A 24,517-nucleotide genomic window follows, 5' to 3' on the forward strand; every position below is an offset into this window, starting at 1 on the left:
GATTCCTGATTGCTCGCTCACCTGACTGCTGAGACAGGCTAGAGTATGCTGTGGCTTACATACTTACTGTGCTTAGGGTAAGGAAATGGAACACATTTTGTCTTATACGGTTTTATACGGCTTATAAGTGTTGCTTGCTGACTTAGATAAAAGCGGATCGACATATCCTGTAAGGGAAGTGTTTATATGTATGTATATGTATGTGTGCAGTGGACTCTGGGACTGTTCATGCACTTGATACAATGTAACTGAAAGTTTTGGTGGAAGATGCAGGTGTGCGTTCGGTGTTTGTAGCATGGATAGATTGGGCATGAGGAATTGTGGGGGCATGTTTGTCTGGGATAACTGCATTTTAATTTAAAGGGTGTGAAGAGGTTTGAACGTCGTGTTTTCAGATATTTCTTGGCAGTGTCCAGTGCCGATGGTCTTGAAGCTTTCATGCGGACAGTCTTGGGAGAGCGCTTGCATTTATTTTGCTCAAACCAGTTGCAGTGTATTGGGGGTATGAATGATCCTGGAGGCTGCTGTATATGTGTGTGTGTGTATATATATATATATATATTTATGTGCACTGCATTTTCTTTATTTATTTGTATATATTGTTGTTGTTTGTGCCATGTATGTGCTTTGACAACACTTATTTTTACATGCTAATAAAGTCAATTTGAATTTAATGACAGAACAATTATTATTATTGAGATTGGCTAATTAACATCTCTCTCTCTCTCTCTTTTGCTCCATCCCTCCTCTCTCTCACTCACTCTGGATTTTTACTGTAAGGCACATTTGTAGCAATAGGCGGGTGTGTTGCCTTACTTTTGAATTCTCCTTTAACAAGAAACTTTTTATAATAATGTCTGTCTCTGTAACCCCCCCCCCCCCCCCCCGCTCCTCTAACTCTCACTCTCTCCAGTTTAATCAGTATAGTTATAAATCAGCTCCTCTCTCTCCTTTTCTCCCACCCCTCTCCCTTCCACCCCTCTCCTTCCTCTTCCTCCTCCTCTCCTCCCTCTTTCCCTCTATGTGTAGTTCTGTACAGGCTCGCTGATTTTAATGCAGGCCCAGTAAACCGCCCAACCCAGACAAACCACACACAGAACCAGAACCACAGCCCAGATGGCATAGATCGCTCCGTACTGCTCAGCCTCCTGCCAAGTGCAAGCCTGAGAGAGAGAGAGAGAGAGAATGAATAATATTTGCAAATATTATTATTCAATTACATTCTCTTTTTACTCCTGCTTCATCAGATGAAGGCTGTGAGCTGAAACATATTAAAAGCTGAAAGATATTAAAAAGAAACCATGAAAAGTGTTTTTGAAAACAGAGTTTGAGTGAGTTGCTCTATTTGAGTGCAGACCTTTCTTGACCTGTTTGGTCTTAATTCCTTGATATTTTTTGGGAGGTGACGCACCAATTCATTTGAAAAAGACTGAACTTGAGTCTGATGGTATATACCATTTAAACACATTCTAGAATGAAAAGATTTTTGGGTGTGGCCATGTAGCTCCCCCTGCCCCCCCATCCCTCCCTTCCTCCATCTCACCATTAGTCCTCCAGCAATGACAGCAAAGAAGAGACCCAGCATGAAAAAGTAAACACAGCGTTGCCAGGGGTAACGCCGTCCAATAAAGGACCTGAGAGAAAGACAGGGAGAGGGCAAAAGAGACAGTTATACATGATAACATGATTGCATTATGATAAAATGTGAGGCTCAATTCTGGACTGTGTAAGTGGCAGGGTCAATGTGTGTGTGTGTGTGTGTGTGTGTGTGTGTGTGTGTGAGAGACAGACAGACAGACAGACAGACAGACAGACAGACACACAGACTTACACTTTCCGACAGTGAGGGCATCTGGCGAGTTTCTTCTTTGTAAAGTCAGTCCACTGAAACAGAGAGAGAATTATTATCAATCTTATTGATTCTTATTCTGATTATTATTACAGTACTTGTGATTATTAATTAGGATGATGAATATGAAGATGAAGATGAATTGTGAATCGCACCAGGAATGTGTGAGCGCAGTGTCCACAGCTCACTCTGGCTCCACAAGGCTGCAGCTCTGGGCTGACAGGACCTGAATCTGACTCCACTGGACCCAAGTTTATAATTCTCTTACTGAGACAGATAGAGAGAAAAGGAGCGGCAGAGAGGGAGAGAGAGCAGAAGAGAGACATAATTACATATGTGTGTGTGTGTGTGTGGGCCTGAATCTCCTTTCTCCCCTCCCCTCTCCCCTCCCCTCTCCCCCTCCTCCTCCTTCTCCTCTCCCCCATCCCCCCTCCCCTCCCCTCTCCTCTTTCTCCCCCATCTCCCCTCCTTCTCTCACCAGTAAGGACGGGGACAGGCCATTCTCTGTGAAGTTGCTTTGCAGATCAAGAGACAGTTACAAGGACAGCGCACATACTTCTTACCAGGAGGAGGGTTCTTAATGGGCTGAGAGAGGGGGGGGGGGGGGGAAGGGAGGGGGGAGAATGAGGTATGGGAGAAAGAGAGATGGGGAGAGAGAGAGAGGGAGGGGTTGAAAGGGGGAGAGAGAGAGAAAGAAGGGAGGTTAACACAGATACACTGACTACTTTTCAGTACAGTAATAATTATAATAATTATTATTATTATTATTTATTTCTTAGCAGACGCCCTTATCCAGGGCGACTTACAATCGTAAGCAAAAACATTTCAAGCGTTACAATACAAGTAATACAATAAGAGCAAGAAATACAATAACACAGAAATACAATAATACAGACCTAGCTTCACACACTCATGCACACGTACACGCATACATACTTAGACACATGTTGAGACACGCACACGCACACAGATGCAAACACACACACTCTCCTCACCGTTGCCTCGTTGCAGACCCCACACTTAACAAGGTGCTGGTGGCTGTCTGCCTTCACACTAATGAGGGACTGACATACACGACAGTTGATCTTGGAAGTGCTGCCCGACATCATTAGGGAGTAAGGAGGAAGGTCTTCCTCGATCGGGAGAACTGAGGGGAGGTCTGGAGAGAAGGGGAGGGAGACGGACAGAGAGAGGTTAATAGAGAGACAGAGGGAATGAGAAAGAGAGAGGGAACGAGAAAGACAGGTTAATAGAGTGTGCGATAGAAAGAGAGGGAGGGTGAGGAGGGAGAGAGAGAGAGAGAGAGAGAGAGAGAGAGAGAGAGAGAGAGAGAGAGAGAGAGAGAGAGAGGTAAACCAAAAAATTCTGCACAGACCAGATTGGCTGTGTGGTCACTGTGAGACAGAAGAACTGGAAACAGAGATGCACTTTCTCCTAAATTGCCATATACTCCCAACCCAAGATCATTTACTTGAAAAAATGTAAATTTTCCTCCCCCATTTCCCAAAAAGCCAGAAAAAATGGCAGTCCTCCTGGGAGAGGGACACACAGCCCCACTGGCTGCCCAGTGTGTGTGTGCCTGTCATGCAAAACTGAAAGATCATAATTGGATAAGTCTTCACCCCCCTGAGTTAATACTTGGTGGAGGCACCTTTGGCAGCAATTACAGCTGTGAGTCTGTTGGGATAGGTCTCTACCAACTTTGCACACCTAGATTTGGCAATATTTGACCATTCTTCTTTACAAAACTGTTCAAGCTCTGTCAAGTTCCTTGGGGAGCGTTGATAGACAGCAATCTTCAAATCATGCCACAAATTTGCGATTGGATTTAGGTCGGGGCTCTGACTGAGCCACTCAAGGACATTTACTTTGTTGTTCCTTAGCCACTCCAGTGTAGCTTTGGCTGTGTGCTTTGGGTTGTTGTCATGCTGAAAGGTGAACTTCTGTCCCAATTTCAGCTTTCTTGCAGAGGGCAGCAGGTCTTCCTCAATGACTTCTTTGTACTTTGCTCCATTAATTTTCCCTTCTATCCTGACAAGTGCCCCAGTCCCTGCTGATGAGAAACATCCCTGTAACATGATGCTGCCACCACCATTCTTCACAGTAGGCATGGTGTTCTTTGGGTGATGCGCTATGCTGGGTTTGCGCCAAACATGACACTTTGCATTTAGGCCAAAAAGTTCCATTTTAGTTTCGTCATACCACAAAACTTTTTGCCACATGGCTACAGAATCTCCCGAGTGTTTTTTTTGCATACTTCAAACGGGATTCAAGGTGGGCTTTCTTGAGTAATGGCTTCCTTCTTGCCACCCTACCATACAGGCCAGATTTGTGGAGTGCTTGGGATATTGTTGTCACATGCACACTTTGACCAGTCTTGGCCATAAAAGCCTGTAGCTCTTGCAAAGTTGCCATTGGCCTCTTGGTAGCCTCTCTGATTAGTCTCCTTCTTGCTCGGTCATCCAGTTTGGAGGGACGGCCTGATCTAGGCAGGGTCTTGGTGGTGCCATACACCTTCCACTTCTTAATAAACGTCTTGACCGTGCTCCAAGGGATATTCAAGGCCTTTGATATTTTTTTATACCCATCCCCTGATCTGTACCTTTCAACAACTTTGTCCCGGAGTTCTTTTGAAAGCGCCTTGGTGCTCATGGTTGAGTCTTTGCTTTGAAATGCACTACCCAGCAGAGGGAACCTACAGGAACTGCTGAATTTATCCTGAAATCATGTGAATCACTACAATTTAACAAAGGTGGAGGCCATTTAACTTGGTATGTGATTTTGAAGGCGAATGGTTACACCTGAGTTAATTTAGGATTGCTATTACAAGGGGGGTGGACACTTATCCAACCAAGCTATTTCAGTTTTTATTTTTAATTAATTTTCTACAAATTTCTAGAATATTTTTTTCACTTGGAAGTTGTGGGGTAATGATGTGTAGATAAATGAAAAAAAAACTATTTTAATGCATTTTAATTCCAGGCTATAAGGCAACAAAAGGTGAACATTTTGAAAGGGGGTGTAGACTTTCTATAGGCACTGTATATATATATATATATATATATATATATATATATATATATATATATATATATAATTATTATTATTTAGCAGACACCTTTATCCAAGGCGACTTACAGAGACTAGGATGTGTGAACTCTGCATCAGCTGCATCAGCTGCAGAGTCACTTACAACTACGTCTCACCCGAAAGACGGAGCACAAGGATGTGAAGTGACTTGCTCAGGGTCACACAATGAGTCAGTGGGTGAGGTGGGATTTGAACCGGGGACCTCCTGGTTACAAGCCCCTTTCTTTAACCACTGGACCACACAGCCTCCTTGGGTCATTCCTTGTCAATTCAACCAGCCAATGTCACCATACGTCACACATTTGGTTAAAAATCGGCAAAAAGTTAGTAAAAGTGTTTGTTAGAAACTTTGTGAAATTTGAGCGGTCAACTCTTTATAGTTCCTGAGATTTTCGTGTTTATACCTAGGGGGTACCACCCTGCCAATGTTCTGTGAAAACACACACACACTGCTTTTAAAGGCTAATAATGTTTGAAATAAACATGTTAGATACCCAAATTCACCCCCATATAGATTTTTGGTCAAAAATAAAATAAATAAGATCTGTTCCTCTCCTGCCCCCAGAGCAGGTCTGTTCCCTCATTCCCCCAGAGCAGGCCTGTTCCCTCATTCCCCAAGGGCAGGCCTGTGCCCTCATTCCCCAAGGGCAGGCCTGTGCCCTCATTCCCCAAGGGCAGGCCTGTGCCCTCATTCCCCAAGGGCAGGCCTGTGCCCCTGCCCCCAGAGCAGGTCTGTATCCTTTTTGCCCTAAAAGCAGACAGGTCTGAGCCCCTCCTGTCGAAAGAACAAGTTTGCCCTTGCATCAGTGGCAGATATTCTCTCATCTCTGCCCCTAACCCAGTCTTATTTCCTTTTACCATGATGTCTAGAAACCAAAAGATTGTTAGGTTAACATAATGAACAACATTAATATAACCTGGCCTAGAATAACAGAATATTACCCATTTAAACAAAGTATAATTTCAATGTGAAAAAGGCAGACATGCCCTAGCGAGGGGCATGGGGCTCTGTTAGGGGCAGATATGAGACACAGATCTGCTCTCGGGGCAGGGGCACAGGACTGCTCTCGGGGCAGGGGCACAGGACTGCTCTCGGGGCAGGGGTACAGGCCTTCTCTCGGGACAGGAGTGACAGTCCTGCTCTCAGGACAGGAGGGAAACAGATCTGCTTGTCCTTTGGGGAAGAATTACACTGACAAGCCTCATTCTGTATCAGCAACATTAAATAGCTTACTATGCATTATTAAAAAGCATGTCTGGGGCTTCCGAGTGGCGCATCCAGTAAAGGCGCTCCACGTGGAGTGCAGGATGCGCTCTATAGTCTGGACGTCGCGAGTTCGACGGGTCGGCCAGGGTGTCCTCGGCTCACCACGCACCAGCGACCCCTGTAGTTGGCCGGGCACCTGCGGGCTTGCCTGTAAGCTGCCCGAGAGCTGCGTTGTCCTCCGACGTTGTAGCTCTTGGGTGGCTGCATGGTGAGTCCACAGTGTGAAAAAAAGCGGTCGGCTGACGGCACACGCTTCGGAGGACAGCGTGTGTTCGGCTTCGCCCTCCCGAGTCAGCATAGGAGTGGTAGCGGTGAGCTGAGCATAATAAAATAATTGGCGATTCCAAATTGGGAGAAAATAATAAAAATAATTGGCAACAACTAAATTAAAATAAAAAAAAAAAGCATGTCTAAAACCATCTTGACAAAAAAGAACCACTAGCAGCATTGTTTTTCATGCATTTAAAAATGAACTGTTTTAGTGCTCCAATATTTTCCCTTACCACTTTCAGCTGTCATTGCACCTGATAAATCCCATGTTTCATAATGGAATTCTTGACAACTCCTATAATCGAAAAATGTAAATATATTCTGCTACGTATATTTTTTAGACGATACAGGTCATGTTCTATCTAAGCCTTTTAGTCCCGCCTTTGGCAAAAATCAAGTAACCAATCAGACGCGACACATTAGTTCTGCCCCCAGAGCTGATCTGCCCTCAGAGCAAAGTTCATTTCCAAAAACTCAACTGAGCTGCTTGAACGGACAAACTGCACGTGCACGTCACAACAGAACACCCAGCGTGGGCATGAACATGAGCACAGCGTCATCGGTGAAGAAATAAAACAAACTGGCATTTAAATGAAATTATTATTATCCTTTCGACAAATATTACCTACAAAATCCCTCATATATAACAACATGTACCAGAAGCTCTCTGCGTAACCAACAATAAATATATCAATATAGACCTGCTGAATAACCTAGCTATATGAATAATCAATGAAAATAAACCCCCAATTTTAACGTTAGCTGTCTTTTAACACACTATTATGTTTCACTTTTTGTACCACGCACCCAAGCGAGGCAGTCAGCTACTGTAGCCTCCTCTCGAACCATGCACAGCTTCACTGCTTTCAAAACGTAGCTACTGCTGTTGCATAGTATTTAAATGCGAACCCCAAAAACGTTCCGTTAGCATGCCTCCTTCTTCTTCTTCTTCTTCTTCTTCTTCTTATTACTAATAAACAGCGAAGTGCAATAGATTATACAGAACAACCCATCCAATACTGTAATAAACTGTAGTACAGCATTATAAACTCTGGTACGGTATAAGGTTACTACACTAGATTCTGGTATCAGTTTACAACACTAACCCCGATGCTATACCTCCTACAAAAAGAAGGGAGGTCATGATTGTTGGGGACTCCATACTGAGAAACACAGCAAGTTCAGTTCGCAGTTTGGACCCCCTTACTACAACAGTGTGCTGCCTTCCAGGAGCCTCAGTCAAGCACATCACTGATAATGTGGACAGGCTCCTAGAACGAACAGGAGATGACCCGGTAGTAGTCGTCCACATTGGTACAAACAACATTGGAAGAGACAGACCAAGATCCCTGCAAAACAAATTCAGAGAGCTAGGAAGGAAATTAAAAGACAAGACCAAAACTGTGGTATTTTCTGGGATACTGCCGGCGCCTTGCAAAGGACCATATGGACAGCTGGAAATACAAAATCAAAATGCATGGGTGAAATCGTGGTGCACACAGGAAGGCTTCACCTTTCTTGAACATTGGAGCACTTTCTACAACAAGGACTATCTATACAGGTGGGACGGACTGCACTTAAACAGAAAGGGAACCAATCTACTCGGAGAAAGGATCCTTCAGGCGGTACAGAAGCATTTAAACTAGAAAGGAAAGGGGGAGAAAACAAAAAAACAGAAGGGAGACTACATCAAAACAAGGGCAACAACTCAGGTAAGACCACTATTAAATGTATTTATCTTAATGCTAGAAGTCTCAGAAACAAAATGTTAGAACTTGAAGCTACTGCACTAACAAATAACTACGATGTGATAGGTGTTACAGAAACTTGGTTGTCTGAGAGTGATGGAGACGAATATAATATTAGTGGGTACACACTGTATAGGAAAGACAGGCAGGACAGAAGAGGGGGAGGGGTAGCGCTATACATAAGAAATAGCCTTGAAGCCCAGGTGTTAAATCAGGACAAAGAAAACAATGCAGAATCAATATGGGTCAGAATAATGGACACAAATTCAAAGGGCATAATAATAGGAGCATGCTACAGACCGCCAAATTCAGACGCTGAGCAAAATAATCTGTTGTACAATGACATTCGAAATGCGTGTAGAAAAGGAGAAGCCATACTAATGGGGGATTTCAACTTCCCCTGTATAAAATGTGAAAACCCAATGGGGGGCACGACGGACGAAATTGCAATGGTGGAAATGACAAATGACTGCTTCCTAACGCAATTTGTCAAGGCACCGACTAGAGGGGAGGCATGCCTTAATTTAGTCTTTTCAAATAATGAAGACAGAATAACTAAAACAGAGGTCAGAGAGCCATTGGCAAACTCAGACCACAACATGGTCTCATTTGAAATATTTTTTAAAACCCCAAAAGTAATGACTAAAGCTAAGGTTTACCCATTTATACAGTTGGGTTTTTACTGGAGCAATTTAGGTAAAGTACCTTGCTCAAGGGTACAACAGCAGTGTCCTCACCGGGGATTGAACCCACGACCCTCCGATCAAGAGTCCAGAGCCCTAACCACTACTCCACACTGCTGCCCCTATTATATATAAACTTATGGAAACTATAATAAGATCCAAAATGGAAAATTACCTATATGGTAACAATATCCTGGGAGACAGCCAGCATGGTTTTAGGAAAGGGAGATCATGTCTAACTAACCTACTTGACTTTTTTGAGGATGCAACATTGAAAATGGATAACTGCAAAGCATACGACATGGTTTAATTAGATTTCCAGAAAGCTTTTGACAAAGTCCCGCATAAAAGATTAATTCTCAAACTGAACACAGTAGGGATTCAAGGAAATGCATGCACATGGATTAGGGAGTGGTTAACAGGTAGAAAACAGAAAGTACTGATTAGAGGAGAAACCTCGAAATGGAGTGAGGTAACCAGTGGTGTACCACAGGGATCAGTATTAGGTCCTCTGCTATTCCTAATCTACATTAATGATTTAGACTCTGATATAGTAAGCAAACTCGTTAAATTTGCAGACGACACAAAAATAGGAGGAGTGGCAAACACTGTTGAAGCAGCAAAGGTCATTCAAAATGATCTAGACAGCATTCAAAATTGGGCAGACACATGGCAAATTAAATTTAATAGAGAAAAGTGTAAAGTATTGCATGCAGGCAATAAAAATGTGCATTATAAATATCATATGGGAGATAGTGATATTGAAGAAGGGATCTATGAAAAAGACCTAGGGGTTTATGTTGACTCAGAAATGTCTTCATCTAGACAATGTGGGGAAGCTATAAAAAAGGCCAACAAGATGCTCAGATATATTGTGAGAAGTGTTGAATTTAAATCAAGGGAAGTAATGTTAAAACTTTACAATGCATTAGTAAGACCTCACCTAGAATATTGTGTTCAGTTCTGGTCACCTCGTTACAAAAAGGATATTGCTGCTCTAGAAAGAGTGCAAAGAAGAGCGACCAGAATTATCCCGGGTTTAAAAGGCATGTCGTATGCAGACAGGCTAAAAGAATTGAATCTATCAGTCTTGAACAAAGAAGACTACGCGGCGATCTGATTCAAACATTCAAAATCCTAAAAGGTATAGACAATGTCAACCCGGGGGACTTCTTTGACTTGAAAAAAGAAACAAGGACCAGGGGTCACAAATGGAGATTAGATAAAGGGGCATTCAGAACAGAAAATAGGAGGCACTTTTTTACACAGAGAATTGTGAGGGTCTGGAACCAACTCCCCAGTAATGTTGTTGAAGCTGACACCCTGGGATCCTTCAAGAAGCTGCTTGATGAGATTCTGAGATCAATAAGCTACTAACAACCAAACGAGCAAGATGGGCTGAATGGCCTCCTCTCGTTTGTAAACTTTCTTATGTTCTTCTTATGTTCTTAATACACCCTGATAAACTGGTACACTGATATCAATATGAATTACTTGTATATTTGTAATACATTTTGATAATGTATTGCAAGAAGTATTTTTTTTCTCGGTCAGGGGCAGCGGCTGTGTAAATGTTTCTGGAAACATTCGTCACAACACTGTACTTGGACTCATTACAATGTCCTGCTTTGGGTGAGTAAAAATGTCTGTGTGTGTGTGTCAATGTGTGTGTGTGTCACTATGTCATTGTGTGTGTGACAGTGTGTCACTATGTGTGTGTGTCAGTTTGCATGTGTCAGTGTGTCACTATGTGTGTGTGTCAGTTTGCGTGCATCAGTGCATGAGTGTATCTGTGTGCAGGGTTAGAAACTAACAATACTGTGCTGCTAGTCCAAAGGACCAGTACCTTTTAAACTTTTAAACCAGTAAACTTGGTAGGCCTGGTGTAAACTTACTAGTCCTAATGTGAAGTGCCGAACAACAGTTGGGGTCTGTGGCAATGTGCTCCGCCCCTGTGTGCATTTCTGTGTTGTATGTTGCGTGTGGTGTGTTAATGTTGGTGTATAGGCATTGGTACACGGGATATAAACGGGTCTGTGTTTCACGTGTGATTTAAAATGTATAGTTGTATTTATGCACGTTTTACTCACTCGGGGTTGGGTGTTCGGTGAGTAGTGAACGAGAGAGAGAGGAGGAGAAATAAAGTTAAAGATAAATATTTATAACAATTGCTATCGCGTGCTGGTAGGACCAGCACAATGCTTGTTTGTTTATTTACTCACCGTGTTTGTGTGTCTGTCCGTCCACCGTTTGTTTAAGTGTTAGTCCATTTTGTTTGTCGATTTATTTTGGAGCAAGTGCCGTGTCCTGTCTTCTGTTTGTTTAAACCTTTTATTTATAATAAACCGCGCAACAGCGCTTTCATCATTTCACCTCATTTCTCTGTGTATTCATTTCCTGGTTCTGACGGCACCACTCAGCTAGCCGTGTGACATATGGTGCCCTGCGTGGGATAACAGCGCCTCCAAGCGTCAGACCAGGAGAGGTGTTTTTGTGTAAAAAAAACCCCACAGGACTGTTTAAAAAAATAAATAAATAATGCCTATGCGAGGGTAAGCATTACTTTGACGTCTGTCCCTTCCGCAGTTATGAGGAGGAACTAGCACCTGAGTGGGAGGAGCCCGTGCATCCAGCGCCCAGACGGGGGGACCGCGGGAATCCAAAGCCTGAGAGACAGCTGTTCCCACCTCCACCAGCAGAGCAAGAATGCCTGCTGTTCCCACCTCCACCAGCAGAGGGAGAATGCCTGCTGTCCCCATCTCCACCAGCAGAGGAAGAATGCCTGCTGGTTTCCCTATCACAACCAGGAGAGGAAGAATGCCTGCTGGTTTCCCCATCACAACCAGCAGAGGACGAATGCCTGCAGGTTACCCCATCACAACCAGCAGAGGAAGAATGCCTGCTGGTTTCCCCTTCCGAGGGAGAGCCACACCAGTCCCCTGCAATAGGGGGAGCGCCGCATCAGTCCCCTGCAATAAGGGGAGCGCCGCACCAGTCCCCTGCAATAGGGGGAGAGCCGCACCAGTCCCCTGCAATAGGGGGAGACTACACGCTGCTCCCACCTTCGTCGCCAGGAGACTACACGCTGCTCCCACCTTCGTCGCCAGGAGACTACACGCTGCTCCCACCTTCACCGGCAGGAGCAGAGCAGCTGGGAGCTGCCTCTACCTCCGCCACTTCCACCAGCAGAGGGTCAATGCCTGCTGGGTCCACTTCCACCAGCAGAGGGTCAATGCCTGCTGGTATCACTTCCCCGACCGCCATCTTCACCCCCAAGAGGAGAGGAGCAGGAGTTACCTCTGCCTCCATCACCACCAGGGGAAGAGGTGCAGAAGCTGCCTCTCCCTTCACAAACAGTAGCAGGACTTGCTGCTGGCATTCCTCAGCAACCACTACATAGTCTGCTGAGGGGAGCACAGCAGAAAACAGCCCGGCTGCAGCGGCTACGAAGAGGGCCAGCACCGCCGCAGCCACTGCTACAGTGGCCAACCACAGCACCACGACTGGTCCTGACTCCGGCACCGCCCAAGGATGCCAGCCTCGCTTCGCCCAAGGATGCCAGCCTCGCTTCGCCCAAGGATGCCTGCCTTGCATCGCCTGGGGCTGCCTGTTGCTCCGCATCACAGCAGGAAGTACTGTGGCCGGAACCCCACCAAGGGGAGCTGCCGGCCACGAAGAAGGGGGAGGAGGTCTGGAGACCACCAACCCCAGCAGCAGTTTCGTTGCCGGAGATCGTGGGGGAGGTCAGGAGACCTGCTCCCACTGCAGCACGTGCGCTGCAGGAAGTACTGTGGCCGGAGCCCCACAAAAGGGAGCTGCCGGCTACGAAAAAGAGGGGAGGTCAGGAGACCACCCCCCAAGCAGCCTTTCTGCTACCAGGACTACCCCGGCTGGAGGAGCCAGACTTGGGACTATTAATGTCTCTGCTGACAGCATTTCCGCAGGAGTATGCCACCCCGCTGTCAGCATTGCTGCTGACAGCCTTACAACCTGTGGGCCCCTTGAAGCCTCTGGTTCTGGCCCAGGACTTTGTGCTGGACTTTTGGGCTTTTAAGGGGGGAGGTGGCCGTTGAGGCCATGTGTGCTGCGCACAAGGGGGGGTATATGTGGCAATGTGCTCCGCCCCTGTGTGCATTTCTGTGTTGTATGTCGCGTGTGGTGAGTTAATATTGGTGTATAGGCATTGGTACACGGGATATAAACGGGTCTGTGTTTCACGTGTGATTTAAAATGTATAGTTGTATTTAGGCACGGGATTGCACATCACTTCACGTGCATTTAAAGTATATAATATGTGAGCACGAGGTTGCACATAATTAATTCACGTGCTGGTTCAAGTGAATAATTAATTAGTAATTGAATCCCAGCACAACAGTATATATAGATGCACGTTTTACTTACTCGGGGTTGGGTGTTCGGTGAGTAGTGAACGGGAGAGAGAGGAGGAGAAATAAAGTTAAAGATAAATATTTATAACAATTGCTATCGCGTGCTGGTAGGACCAGCACAATGCTTGTTTGTTTATTTACTCACCGTGTTTGTGTGTCTGTCCGTCCACCGTTTGTTTAAGTGTTAGTCCGTTTTGTTTGTCTATTTATTTTGGAGCAAGTGCCGTGTCCTGTCTTCTGTTTGTTTAAACCTTTTATTTATAATAAACCGCGCAACAGCACTTTCATCATTTCACCTCATTTCTCTGTGTATTCATTTCCTGGTTCTGACGGCACCACTCAGCTAGCCGTGTGACAGGGTCCCAAAAACAGGCTTAGATTTTATTTTGCTAAAAAACAAAACACCGTTATAAATTTAGACTAACATTTTTTTTTTTAACAAAGCACCTTCGTAAACACTCATACAGATCGATCAGTCACCTATTTGCACCTCGTTTCTTGTGTGCTGAGAAACTGACACTGACAGCACCAGACAGGATGACAGAGGAAAGCATTCTCTCAGCTGTGTCACCCTGCCGACCATGAAGCTCTGCCTGAAACTGACAGCGTTGACACAATGTTTATCTGATTGTACATTACGTGTTGCTATTTACAAAAATGCTGGCTGGCTATGAATTACTATCTATAATGCACGTACACATGCGGTCTTCACTAAAGTCCCAATTTAGAGACAGTACGTTTCACTGTAGCCCTCGGGATGAAATTGTTAGAAACACTGGATGTGCAGCGCAAGGTAAAGTACACACCAAGGCTTAGGTGGGTTGCTCTAGCACTGTGAGCTGATGCAAGGGCACTGAGGCACCAAGCATGGTAGCATGGAGCACCAACGCACATCCTTCATTTTGTTGCTATTATCATTAAATTAATTTAGATGGGATCCAAGGGCCAGGTTAACTATCACTGGGAACTTAAAAAGCGTGGGCATAACAACATGTCTTTGCATTTATTTACTTTTCTATATGTGTTTTGTTACTGGCTTTGTGCTGGGGTGTAACGTGAGAGTATGCCAGTTACACAGGAACTACATTTCCCATCATCCTCCTGCACACTTATGTATTGGTGGAGATGATGAAAAATGTAGTTCTGAACATCTTCTAAAAATGACATGTGAAGCCATCTTGGAAAGAGCACAGTGGACTGTAGTTTAAAAGTGGTCAGGATGGTGTATACTTCTCACAATCTACAATTCGAAAGGTGATATAGACTAGAAGGAGACAGATATGATTGTCATGGCTGTAAAAACTCACGGTTCTTATTTGATCATTGTAGTTTATGTTGAAAACATTAATGTTATTGATTTCATTTTTTTCTTTCAAATCCCCTATTTATACAGGTGACGTTTTATCACTTTAAGATGCCACAAATCTGCTAAAAAGAAACACTCCAAGTAGGGAGTCTCTTCCTGAGACTGCAGCTTGACATCATTACATGACTGTGACGATGTAGGTTAGTTATTTATGATTTTAAAATGCCAAATCAAATATGCAGTTGAATTCTTTTATTTGAAAATAACTACAAAAACTAAAACCAGAAGTTGACCTGGGAACTTTTGTATGGCTGGGAACTATTGTATCTTACAACAGAGTGAAAAACAAAAGGAACTCCATCACTGTTAATCCCCACAGCAAAGCACAACGAGACTCACGAACATTCCATAACTGATTGATAAATTAACAGTGTTTACAATGGGTTGAATTAAATAAAGAAAGGTGCTGCGGGAGGGGAATCCTATACATATAAAAAGATGACATGTCAAATAACTTACCTGGGAGGGAGAGAGGGGATCCTTTGTTCTGGGGTGGTATGTTGGCTGCAACCAAACCTGTAAAAGAAAGAAAAATAAAAAGACGGTTGGAAACTTTTCTTTGAGTTTGAAAGCGGTGCCTGCTTGTGTCTATTGTGCGGAATAGGAGCACATATTCCTTACGGTAGATAGGACCAGAAAACAGCGAGTTGAGAAAGATTAAGCTCATGGTTTATTTTTGGGTTAAAACAATGGTAAAGTTTTGCTAATTTTTTATTTCAAAATAAAATACTTACCGGATCTAGAGACAATGGGGTAGATGTGCTAAAGTATTGCGCCTGTTTTAAGAGTCGTAAACCTGTCGCAAGCTAGTCAGAAGTGTCAGGTGACGTTGTTACCTTTTCTTTCTTAATTACCAGTTAAAACAGCTTTTAGAGACCTGATAAATACACAGACCTCAAGGGCCAGAGCACAACAGACACAAACTAACATTTAATTTCTATTAAATGCTCTGGGTTAACCCCTAAACAATATTATTAATATTAGCAATGCTCACCAACACACACAAATAACCAATAATCACTTCAGTGTTTGAAAAGAAAAAGATTTGCAGTTTATTTCACAACATACTGCAGGAGCTTAAGAGTGTGTGTCCTATCGGAAAGCAGGCCAGGCTGAAAGAGAGGGAAAAGTTGTTGATGTGGGTTCGGTCGACTGTCCTATATATTTATCTACATATATAGGTAAATATTTTACAATGGTCGCCCTATATATTTATCTACATATATAGGTAAATATTTTACAATGGTCGCCCTATATATTTATCTACATATATAGGTAAATGTTTTACAATGGTCGTCCTATATATTTATCTACATATATAGGCTAATGTTTTACAATGGTCGTCCTATATATTTATCTACATATATAGGCGAATGTTTTTGACCTTCTGAGGGAGTGATGATCAGTCACTGTTTTATGTCTTTATTCTCTTGTTTGATCCTATGCAGCTAAACCCACTACTGCAATTCTAATGTACTACAGCACTCAGTTCTAAGTGCATTAAGTCTGCATAGCGCTAATGGGAGCCCAATCTATCCTATTATAAGGAAGCCCAGATACTCACCTGATTTGGTATTGGCACAGGGTTTGGTCGATCAGTTAGTTTAGAACAAGAGTTTTTGTTCAATATGCTCAATAAATAAATATAACAGAAGAATATACGTGCATATAACCTAGTTCAGACATGATAGCCCAGGAAAAAAAGCTGAAGAAAAGTTTGAAGCAGTTAGCCTGCAGTGACGCACATTATAACAAGCTTGCATTAATCTTCAGATAAACGAATCAACAAGTGTTACACATTGTAAAGCTCTGATATTTTTATTTTTATCCTGGACATCAAAAGGACTCAGAATTACCAAATCAGTGAGTGAAGTCACATTTAATGCCATTGTCAAATATAGGTTTCATTGCTATCTAAATGATATTGGACTATTAAAAAAAGGTAATTTTAAAAAATGTTGAATGCCTTGCTAAATATGTCATCACACACCACTGAATAGTAGCCTATATTAAAAAAAAAATTGTTTACAGGTTTCTCTAACAAAACTGGAACTACTTACAGAAATATATTAGCCTGCTTTTCCACAAAAATACATTGACATACGGTAAATCATGCCATAGGCATATTACTTGAGGGAGCTGTTTGTATAAAAAGTGATACAGCTGTCATAGCAATGAATTCAGAAACACGTCATCATAACTGTATTGCTACTGTACAGGTATTGAAAGTGAGTTAATACAGAAAGTGGTTTCTATTCCAAAAGAAACTGTAGCCTGCTTGTGAACAGGACATTAATACCATGCTTTTGTATCACTCAGAGTTTATTTGCTGCCTCCTTGTTCATTGCTTTTTCGAATATCGCATTCTATATTTCCCCTTCACCACTCATCCCAGGTTGAGGCTGGCTATATAGGTCAGTCTATCCAAAAGACAACGGTCATTTATTCTGAAAAATGTTGCATATCTCACGGAATGCTTATCTCGCTAAAGTGTCGCAACAGAAATTCAAATGAATATATTGCTGGTCTCTTCATTTACATATCTTCTCTGAGTACAGAGGATTTTTTTGCCAACAGTAGCAACAAAAACGCTAATTGCGGTAGTTTGCCCTGCGACTGGCCTTTCTTAGTACATAGGCCCCAATGAGTTGGTGTTGGCTGAAGCTGTCGGGACAGCCATTCTAGAGAATGTGTGCGCAGATAACGCAACCTATTATAGTCGTGAACGCGACTTTGGACATAGTTTAACCCGTGGGAGGGGCTATGGGTTCAAAACCTATATATAGCTGAAAATAGCTCATTGGGAGAGAGAAGTTGGCCGCAAACAGTCATAAAATTTAGGAGTCGCAGTGTACCTATAAATCTCGAGTATAATTAAAGGTCACACTTTATTTTAAGGAGCACCTATTAACTATTAACACACAAACAGTAAATATATTAATACACATTTGTTATGTCTGTTAATAGTTAGTTAACAGTTAGTAGATAATTTGTTACTTGATTTGTAGTAACATTTCTAAAAGTTTATAAATTCATAAATTGAAGTAAATGTTTAGTAGCACTTATTAACTATTAATGAACAAGAAGTAAACAGATTAATAAAACATGATTTCATATTATTTTAATAGTTAGTTAATGTGTAGCAGACCATGTGTCAATTCATTTATTGTACATTTTCTCACAATTAATTAATTACTAAATTAACGTAAATGTATGGGCTAAATATTGTGACAGCACCTATTAACTATTAATGAACAACATTATATATATATATATATATATATATATATATATATATATATATATATATATATAATGCTTACTTGTTCATTAATAGTTAATTAAATGTAGTAATTAATTCATTAACTGTGAGAAAAGTTACAATAAATGAATTGACACATGGTCTGCTACATATTAACTACTAGAACACGTTCATGAACATTTTAAGTTGTAAGTTCTAGATATAAATGGTAGATCTTACCCAAATTCACTTGTGCAGACAAGGGGTGTTCTGGTACCAGACCAAGAGAAAGCTGTAAGTTTCTTGAAAAGAGCTATTCTTTATATACACAATATATACACACACACCCCCCCACACACAACCACACACCCACACAGGCAAAATGAAACTTTGCTTCAGGGCAAGGTAGGTGAGTATTCTACCATAAATGACCATTAAATCATAAAGTTAAAAGCAACAACGGCCTTAAATCATCTTTGTCCTGCCCTGCTAAATTTTATTGATAATAAAACAAAAACTATTATCAGTGCCAAAAAAAGCACCTGTTTTGTGCACCAATGCAGGGGGTGTGGTTACATTTGAAACCTGGTGTGGATTCTTTTTTCTCAACTATTAAAATAAACTTTAACCGACTGTGACAGGCTGGCTGTAGGCATGACATCAGGCCAGAAAGAAACACAAAGGCCCTGTCCACACGATGATTTCCATTACACGAGAGTAGATGTTAAAACTTCATGCTGATTTGAACTCGGCTCTCGCCAAGATAAGCACCAACTAAGACGTAGCTTTACAGTAAACTAATGTGATCCATATGCGTCTCCATCCATTTACGTTTCCTTCCATATGATGATGTAGATATCCTTCTGTCTGGTGTTAATGGCTGAAGTGTAATGCTGGCTCCAGGGATCAGCTTATTTTGCCTCCCTGGCGCATCAGCACACACAACGGCTGCGATGCTGGCTCCGGGGATCAACCAAAGTGCGGCCTCCCCAGCGCATCAGCATGACAACCGTCTGGATTGAGCTAAGTAGGGTACATCTCTGGGGTTTTCAAGTGGGCACCTTCCATCCTCAGTGTTTCGTCGACTAGCCCACGACACCTCAAGAGGGCTCGACGGTGATTCTGGCGTCCCAGCATCACCCCCCTCCGTCCCCCACTCAACTCAGCCCAGCTTACTCACCTGTCCCCAGCCAGAATCTTTCCGTCTCAACCACAGCCAGTTGCTGCTCCTCTCTGCTGCTTCAGATAAGTTCTTCACTGTGCGACGCAACTCTTGGCCACTGAATCCGACGTCTCTGAGAAACCGGGTTGTAGAGTGTGCCACAAATCCTCGACAACCCACTTCCACTGGGTAAACCCGAACTCTCCATCCTCGCTGTTCCGCTTCAGTGGCTAGTTGAGCATACCGCAGTTTCTTCCTCTCATACGCCTCATCTACAGCATCCTCCCATGGCACTGTTAACTCTACCAGGTGAATAAGGCGTGCTGATCCAGACCAAAAGACAATATCTGGTCGAAGGTTAGTGGTGGCAATCTCAGGTGGAAAAATAAGCCGTTGACCAACATCTGCCAGCATATTCCAGTCTCTAGCAGCTTCCAGTTGTCCTGGGCGAGGATTGGTTTTAACACCTTTTCTTGGTGGTTGCTCTCCTGGGCGGAGGAATGTTGTCTTTTGTGTGTAATGTTTTGATGGAACTGGCTTACAAAGGGAGAGAAATCGGGATGGTCCCGTATTAAGCAAACAAGTGCACATGTTTACGTCGATCGTAAGACGTAATACAAGGGAAAGTTAGACAGATTCTTCTCGTCTAAAAGAACATAAACAAAAATAGGTAAAAATTGATAAAAACTGACCAGGATATTTTGAAAGTGATCACTTCATTTATGCCTAATTGAGTAGATTATTGGAGATTGATAATACTCTTGACTTGCAGTATACATTGAGTGGGATGGATTGTAGTTATCTGTTACGGATCTTGCATTTTATTTTATTTTCCACTTATTTTTTAATCGAGAAGTACCGTCTGGAAACATGATTTTTAATTTGCTGTAACCTCAAGACGTATGTTGAGTATTCTGGCGGTATGTTTTTCTTTTTGATGTAACTAGACTATGTAAATGCTGTTGGTTTAATTTACAGTTCTGGTCACCTTGTTACAAAAAGGTGTCTAGAAAGAGTGCAAAGAAGAGCAACCAGAATTATCCCGGGTTTAAAAGGCATGTTGTATGCAGACAGGCTAAAAGAATGGAATCTATTCAGTCTTGAACAAAGAAGACTATGCGGCGATCTGATTCAAACATTCAAAATCCTAAAAGGTATAGACAATGTCGACCCAGGGGACTTTTTGACGTGAAAAAAGAAACAAGGACCAGGGGTCACAAATGGAGATTAGATAAAGGGGCATTCAGAACAGAAAATAGGAGGCACTTTTTTACACAGAGAATTGTGAGGGTCTGGAACCAACTCCCCAGTAATGTTGTTGAAGCTGACACCCTGGGGTAGGTGAGTATTCTACCATAAATGACCATTAAATCATAAAGTTAAAAGCAACAACGGCCTTAAATCATCTTTGTCCTGCCCTGCTAAATTTTATTGATAATAAAACAAAAACTATTATCAGTGCCAAAAAAAGCACCTGTTTTGTGCACCAATGCAGGGGGTGTGGTTACATTTGAAACCTGGTGTGGATTCTTTTTTCTCAACTATTAAAATAAACTTTAACCGACTGTGACAGGCTGGCTGTAGGCATGACATCAGGCCAGAAAGAAACACAAAGGCCCTGTCCACACTACATAACCGATCTCGAGAACCGTACTCGAAACCGCTCTAATTAATCCAGCTCAAAGCCTCCACACTGAAGTACCGTTTCATGTTTAGTCAGGCTTAATGCGTCCACACACCATTAGAATAGTTCAGTTACAATTCCCAGCAGCGTAACAAACCGTGGAAATTAATACGATAGTATCCCAATATGCACTGTATTTTATTTTAAAATAATGTGTTATGCCCCATATTAACAGAGGTCCATATTGCATAAATGAAATATAACAAGTATTGTGGAAAAAGTAAATCCGAACACACACACACAAGTAGGGCTTGACGTTTTCAGGTTTTATTTTTTATCAGATGAAGTCCCTTTAAACAAATTCAGCTGATTTTGTTTTATAATAAAACTCAGACAAAGCTGTTAGTTACAAAACAATCTTTTTTTTTTTGTGGCAAGTGAAACTGAAGCGCTGTGGTGCTCAGTGTTTTATTGTAAGATAAAAGGTTTAAATAGAAAACATGACACGGCACCTGAGGCCCAAGTAAATAGACAAACAAAACGGGCTAACACTTAAACGAACAGTGGACAAACAGACAAACAAACACGGTGAGTCAAAACAAATAACAATTATTATTTTAGTTTATTTTAGTTTACTTTACTTTCTCTCCTCTCCACACCCGTTCTCCACTCACTGAACACACAACCCCAAGTGAGTGAAACGTGCATCTATATATACTGTTGTGCCGGGATTCAATTACTAATTAATTATTCTTATTTCTTATTTCTTAGCAGAAATAAGAATAATTAATTAGTAATTGAATCCCGGCACAACAGTATATATAGATGCACGTTTCACTCACTTGGGGTTGTGTGTTCAGTGAGTCACTTGAATCCCAGCACATGAACTAAATCTGTGCAACCCTGTGCTCACATATTATTAAATACTTTAAATGCACATGAAGTGAAGTGCAATCCCTGTGCCTAAATAAAATTATACATTTTAAACACTCGTGCTCATTACCCACATTATATCCCGTGTACCAACTACAATACACCAACATTAACACACTACATACAACATAAAACACAAAAATGCACACAGGGGCGGGGCACATTGCCACATCGACCCATTGTAGCAAAGTTTAACCTGTAGGGTAGGTGCCTTCAAATTTTGTCAGAGGCTTCTTTCTTCTCCTCATGAATAACAAAAAGTCTACAAGTTTGTAGTTTACTGTTAGCGGGTTGGTCAAAGTTTTGTTATAATCCAGACCTGAACATCTCACAGTTGAAAATAGGCTATAATGATTAGCTTACAAAAACAAACTAATATTTTTGTACATTGTACACATTACATCTAAAATGACTCCAAACTAATAACAAAAGCTATTGCAGTGCGACGTCTGATTAAATAGGGTAGTGATTATTGAATCATTCCTTCAAATAAGAGGAGGCATGCTATACTGCATTGTGCATACCGGTTAATAGACAGGCTTACACACACATTGGATACACTGGTGCTGCTGTACTCTGAAAAGCTACACAACATGTTAATCAATCAATCATTTTTTATTTGATATAGCGCCCTTCGCAATGAATTGCCACCGAGTGCTTTCACATTATTGGTCAGTGCATTAGAACACAGTACATCAGAATAACTATAGGGGCAGAGGAGAGAAAAACAAAATAAATCTCTGGGGTTCCAAGGCCTGATGGGTTGCCTCCTTCCAGGCAGTAATTCAGGTGTAAGGCAGTAAGTAAGTCACTCTCATGTGTATTTTGAACAGTCCATTGCGTTGACTTCACCTAGCCTAACATCTTCTCCACACTTCCTCTGCTGGTCGACTCACAGTGTCCTCTCTCAGATGCTCATGGTGCTCATTCCTTCTTGTCCCTTGCTCCCAGTGGATTTTTGTCTATATGTATTTTGGCTTAATTTATTGTGACAAAGACTGTCACTCTGTCTTTGCTTAAGCTTGGTCATCAGACTTTTATTGTCTGTTAAACAAAGACACGATAAGTGTTAATAAAAATCAAACCAAACAAAGAACTGAACTTTGGCCTAAGGTGCTTTAGCACTAGGTACACTTATGAGCCTCCTTGTGTTCAAACATGGTGTTCGTTATGGACAATCCATGACTAGCACAGAAGTACAGTAACAATTCACCACTCAGGTTCAGATCAGGGAGGCTGTACCACCCAATCACTTCCCTCCAGGTATCTCCATCGTTGCCCACGTTAGCATTGAAGTCACCCACGAAGACTGTAAGAGTCAGTAGGTGGCACCCTTTCAAGCACCACTGTCTCCAAGAAGACTGAATACTCAGAGCTGCTGTCTGGCACATATGCACCTACAACAGTCAGAGTTTTCCTCTTAGATTCCAGAAGTCTCACCGAGGCAACCCTCTCGTCCACCTGCACAAACTCCAACTGTATATTCCCACATCTGCCCAGGGCTGCTCACAGGGGGCCTCTCTGGAGAAGGATAGAGTCCACCTTTGGTCGAGAAGTTTGGTTCCAGAGCCGATGCTGTGCATGGAGGTGAGACTGACTATATCTAGCCAGTACCTTTCCACCTCCTCCACCAACTCTGGCACCTCGGACTGTAGTAAGCAAGCAAAAGTTAAGCAAACAAATTGTGTTACAAAAACTGTATTTAGCAACTTGCCAAAGGCATATTATACAGCATCAATATTGCTGTTAAAGTTTAATTTTATTATCACAACAAGTATCAGCATGATCTCTCACTGGGAGGGACAGCTGCTGAACTTTAATGAGACTGAACCTGTAAAGGGAAAAACGCTCAAAGCACTTACCTGCACAAGACAGTTCATGTCCAGGGAGTATAGAGGATAATTTGTGCCAAAATTAAAAAAAACAAACTTTAAAACGAGATAAATATATAAATATATATAATTATTTGTTTATTTAGCAGACGTCTTTATCCAAGACCACTTACAGAGACTAGGGTGTGTGAACTATGCAGCAGCTGCAGAGTCACTTACAATTACATCTCATCCGAAAGACGGAGCACAAGGAGGTTAAGTGACTTGGTCAGGGTCACACAATGAGTCAGTGGCTGAAGTGGGATTTGAACCAGGGACCTCCTGGTTACAAGCCCTTTTCTTTAACCACTGGACCACACAGCCTCCATATATATAGAAACTTCATTTTTACTTAATGTTTTTGGTTGGTGCAGACAATGAGAGAATCGATTATCTAAATGTGCCTGCTTCTGGATTGTGCAGGGGGCTTGCGGTGAGTCGCGAAAACTAGAACAATCATCTGGAGTGTGACATCGCCTGTATACCTGGGCTCTTCCATGTTTTAACATGTTTTTATGTGTGTGTCAAATGAAAGACCAGGGTAAAAAATCACACCCAAGTTGTGTGATGATGCTTTTGGGCTAACGTTGTGTCCAGCAACGTTTACATCAGAAAACATCAATTCATCACTGAGTTTTTTAGGCCTCAGGATTAAAACCTTTTTGTCTGAATTTAGCATAAATTATTGGGGGGCATCCAACTGTATAGTGGCACATACCCTTTTGGCCTACTAGAACATGCAGGTTGTTCCTCGGTCTCTATTTCTAGACCTTCAACAGGCTCTTCCATAGCAGATGGAGAATCCTCTTCCTGAGTAACAATAGTGTCATCACTGGGACTATCAGTGGGGTAAAAATCACTACCAGAGTCAGATGGAATCGTGGAGTGTGACTCAGGGTCACTGTCAGTTACCATCAGCACCCTAGCCACCTCTCTGCAGAACCTTTTGTGTGACAGCTTTAGGCAATAAACATCTAATGCATTTACTAGAGGAATGGAGTATCTGAGAAAAATGGGTAATGTTT

At 42.3% G+C, this 24,517-nt stretch overlaps 2 protein-coding genes across 2 annotated transcripts; one reads left to right on the top strand and one right to left on the bottom strand.

The window, feature by feature from the left end:
- Positions 1 to 885: 885 nt before the first annotated feature.
- LOC131698946 (type 1 phosphatidylinositol 4,5-bisphosphate 4-phosphatase-like) lies at positions 886 to 23,501 on the bottom strand. Its single transcript, XM_058994072.1, has 10 exons — positions 23,484 to 23,501; positions 23,112 to 23,270; positions 18,143 to 18,194; positions 15,121 to 15,177; positions 2,845 to 3,008; positions 2,328 to 2,434; positions 2,005 to 2,116; positions 1,832 to 1,884; positions 1,544 to 1,634; positions 886 to 1,163 (listed from the first exon to the last, which is right to left on the bottom strand). Exons 1-10 carry the CDS (start codon positions 23,499 to 23,501, stop codon positions 1,020 to 1,022), a joined length of 957 nt encoding a protein of 318 aa, XP_058850055.1. The 3' UTR covers positions 886 to 1,019.
- Positions 4,989 to 13,588, top strand: LOC131698869 (skin secretory protein xP2-like). Its single transcript, XM_058993492.1, has 3 exons — positions 4,989 to 8,188; positions 10,462 to 10,539; positions 11,494 to 13,588. Exons 2-3 carry the CDS (start codon positions 10,526 to 10,528, stop codon positions 12,305 to 12,307), a joined length of 828 nt encoding a protein of 275 aa, XP_058849475.1. The 5' UTR covers positions 4,989 to 8,188; positions 10,462 to 10,525; the 3' UTR covers positions 12,308 to 13,588.
- Positions 23,502 to 24,517: the final 1,016 nt, after the last annotated feature.

Source organism: Acipenser ruthenus, chromosome 20 (genome assembly GCF_902713425.1).
Source record: "Acipenser ruthenus chromosome 20, fAciRut3.2 maternal haplotype, whole genome shotgun sequence".
NCBI classification, from domain to species: domain Eukaryota; kingdom Metazoa; phylum Chordata; class Actinopteri; order Acipenseriformes; family Acipenseridae; genus Acipenser; species Acipenser ruthenus.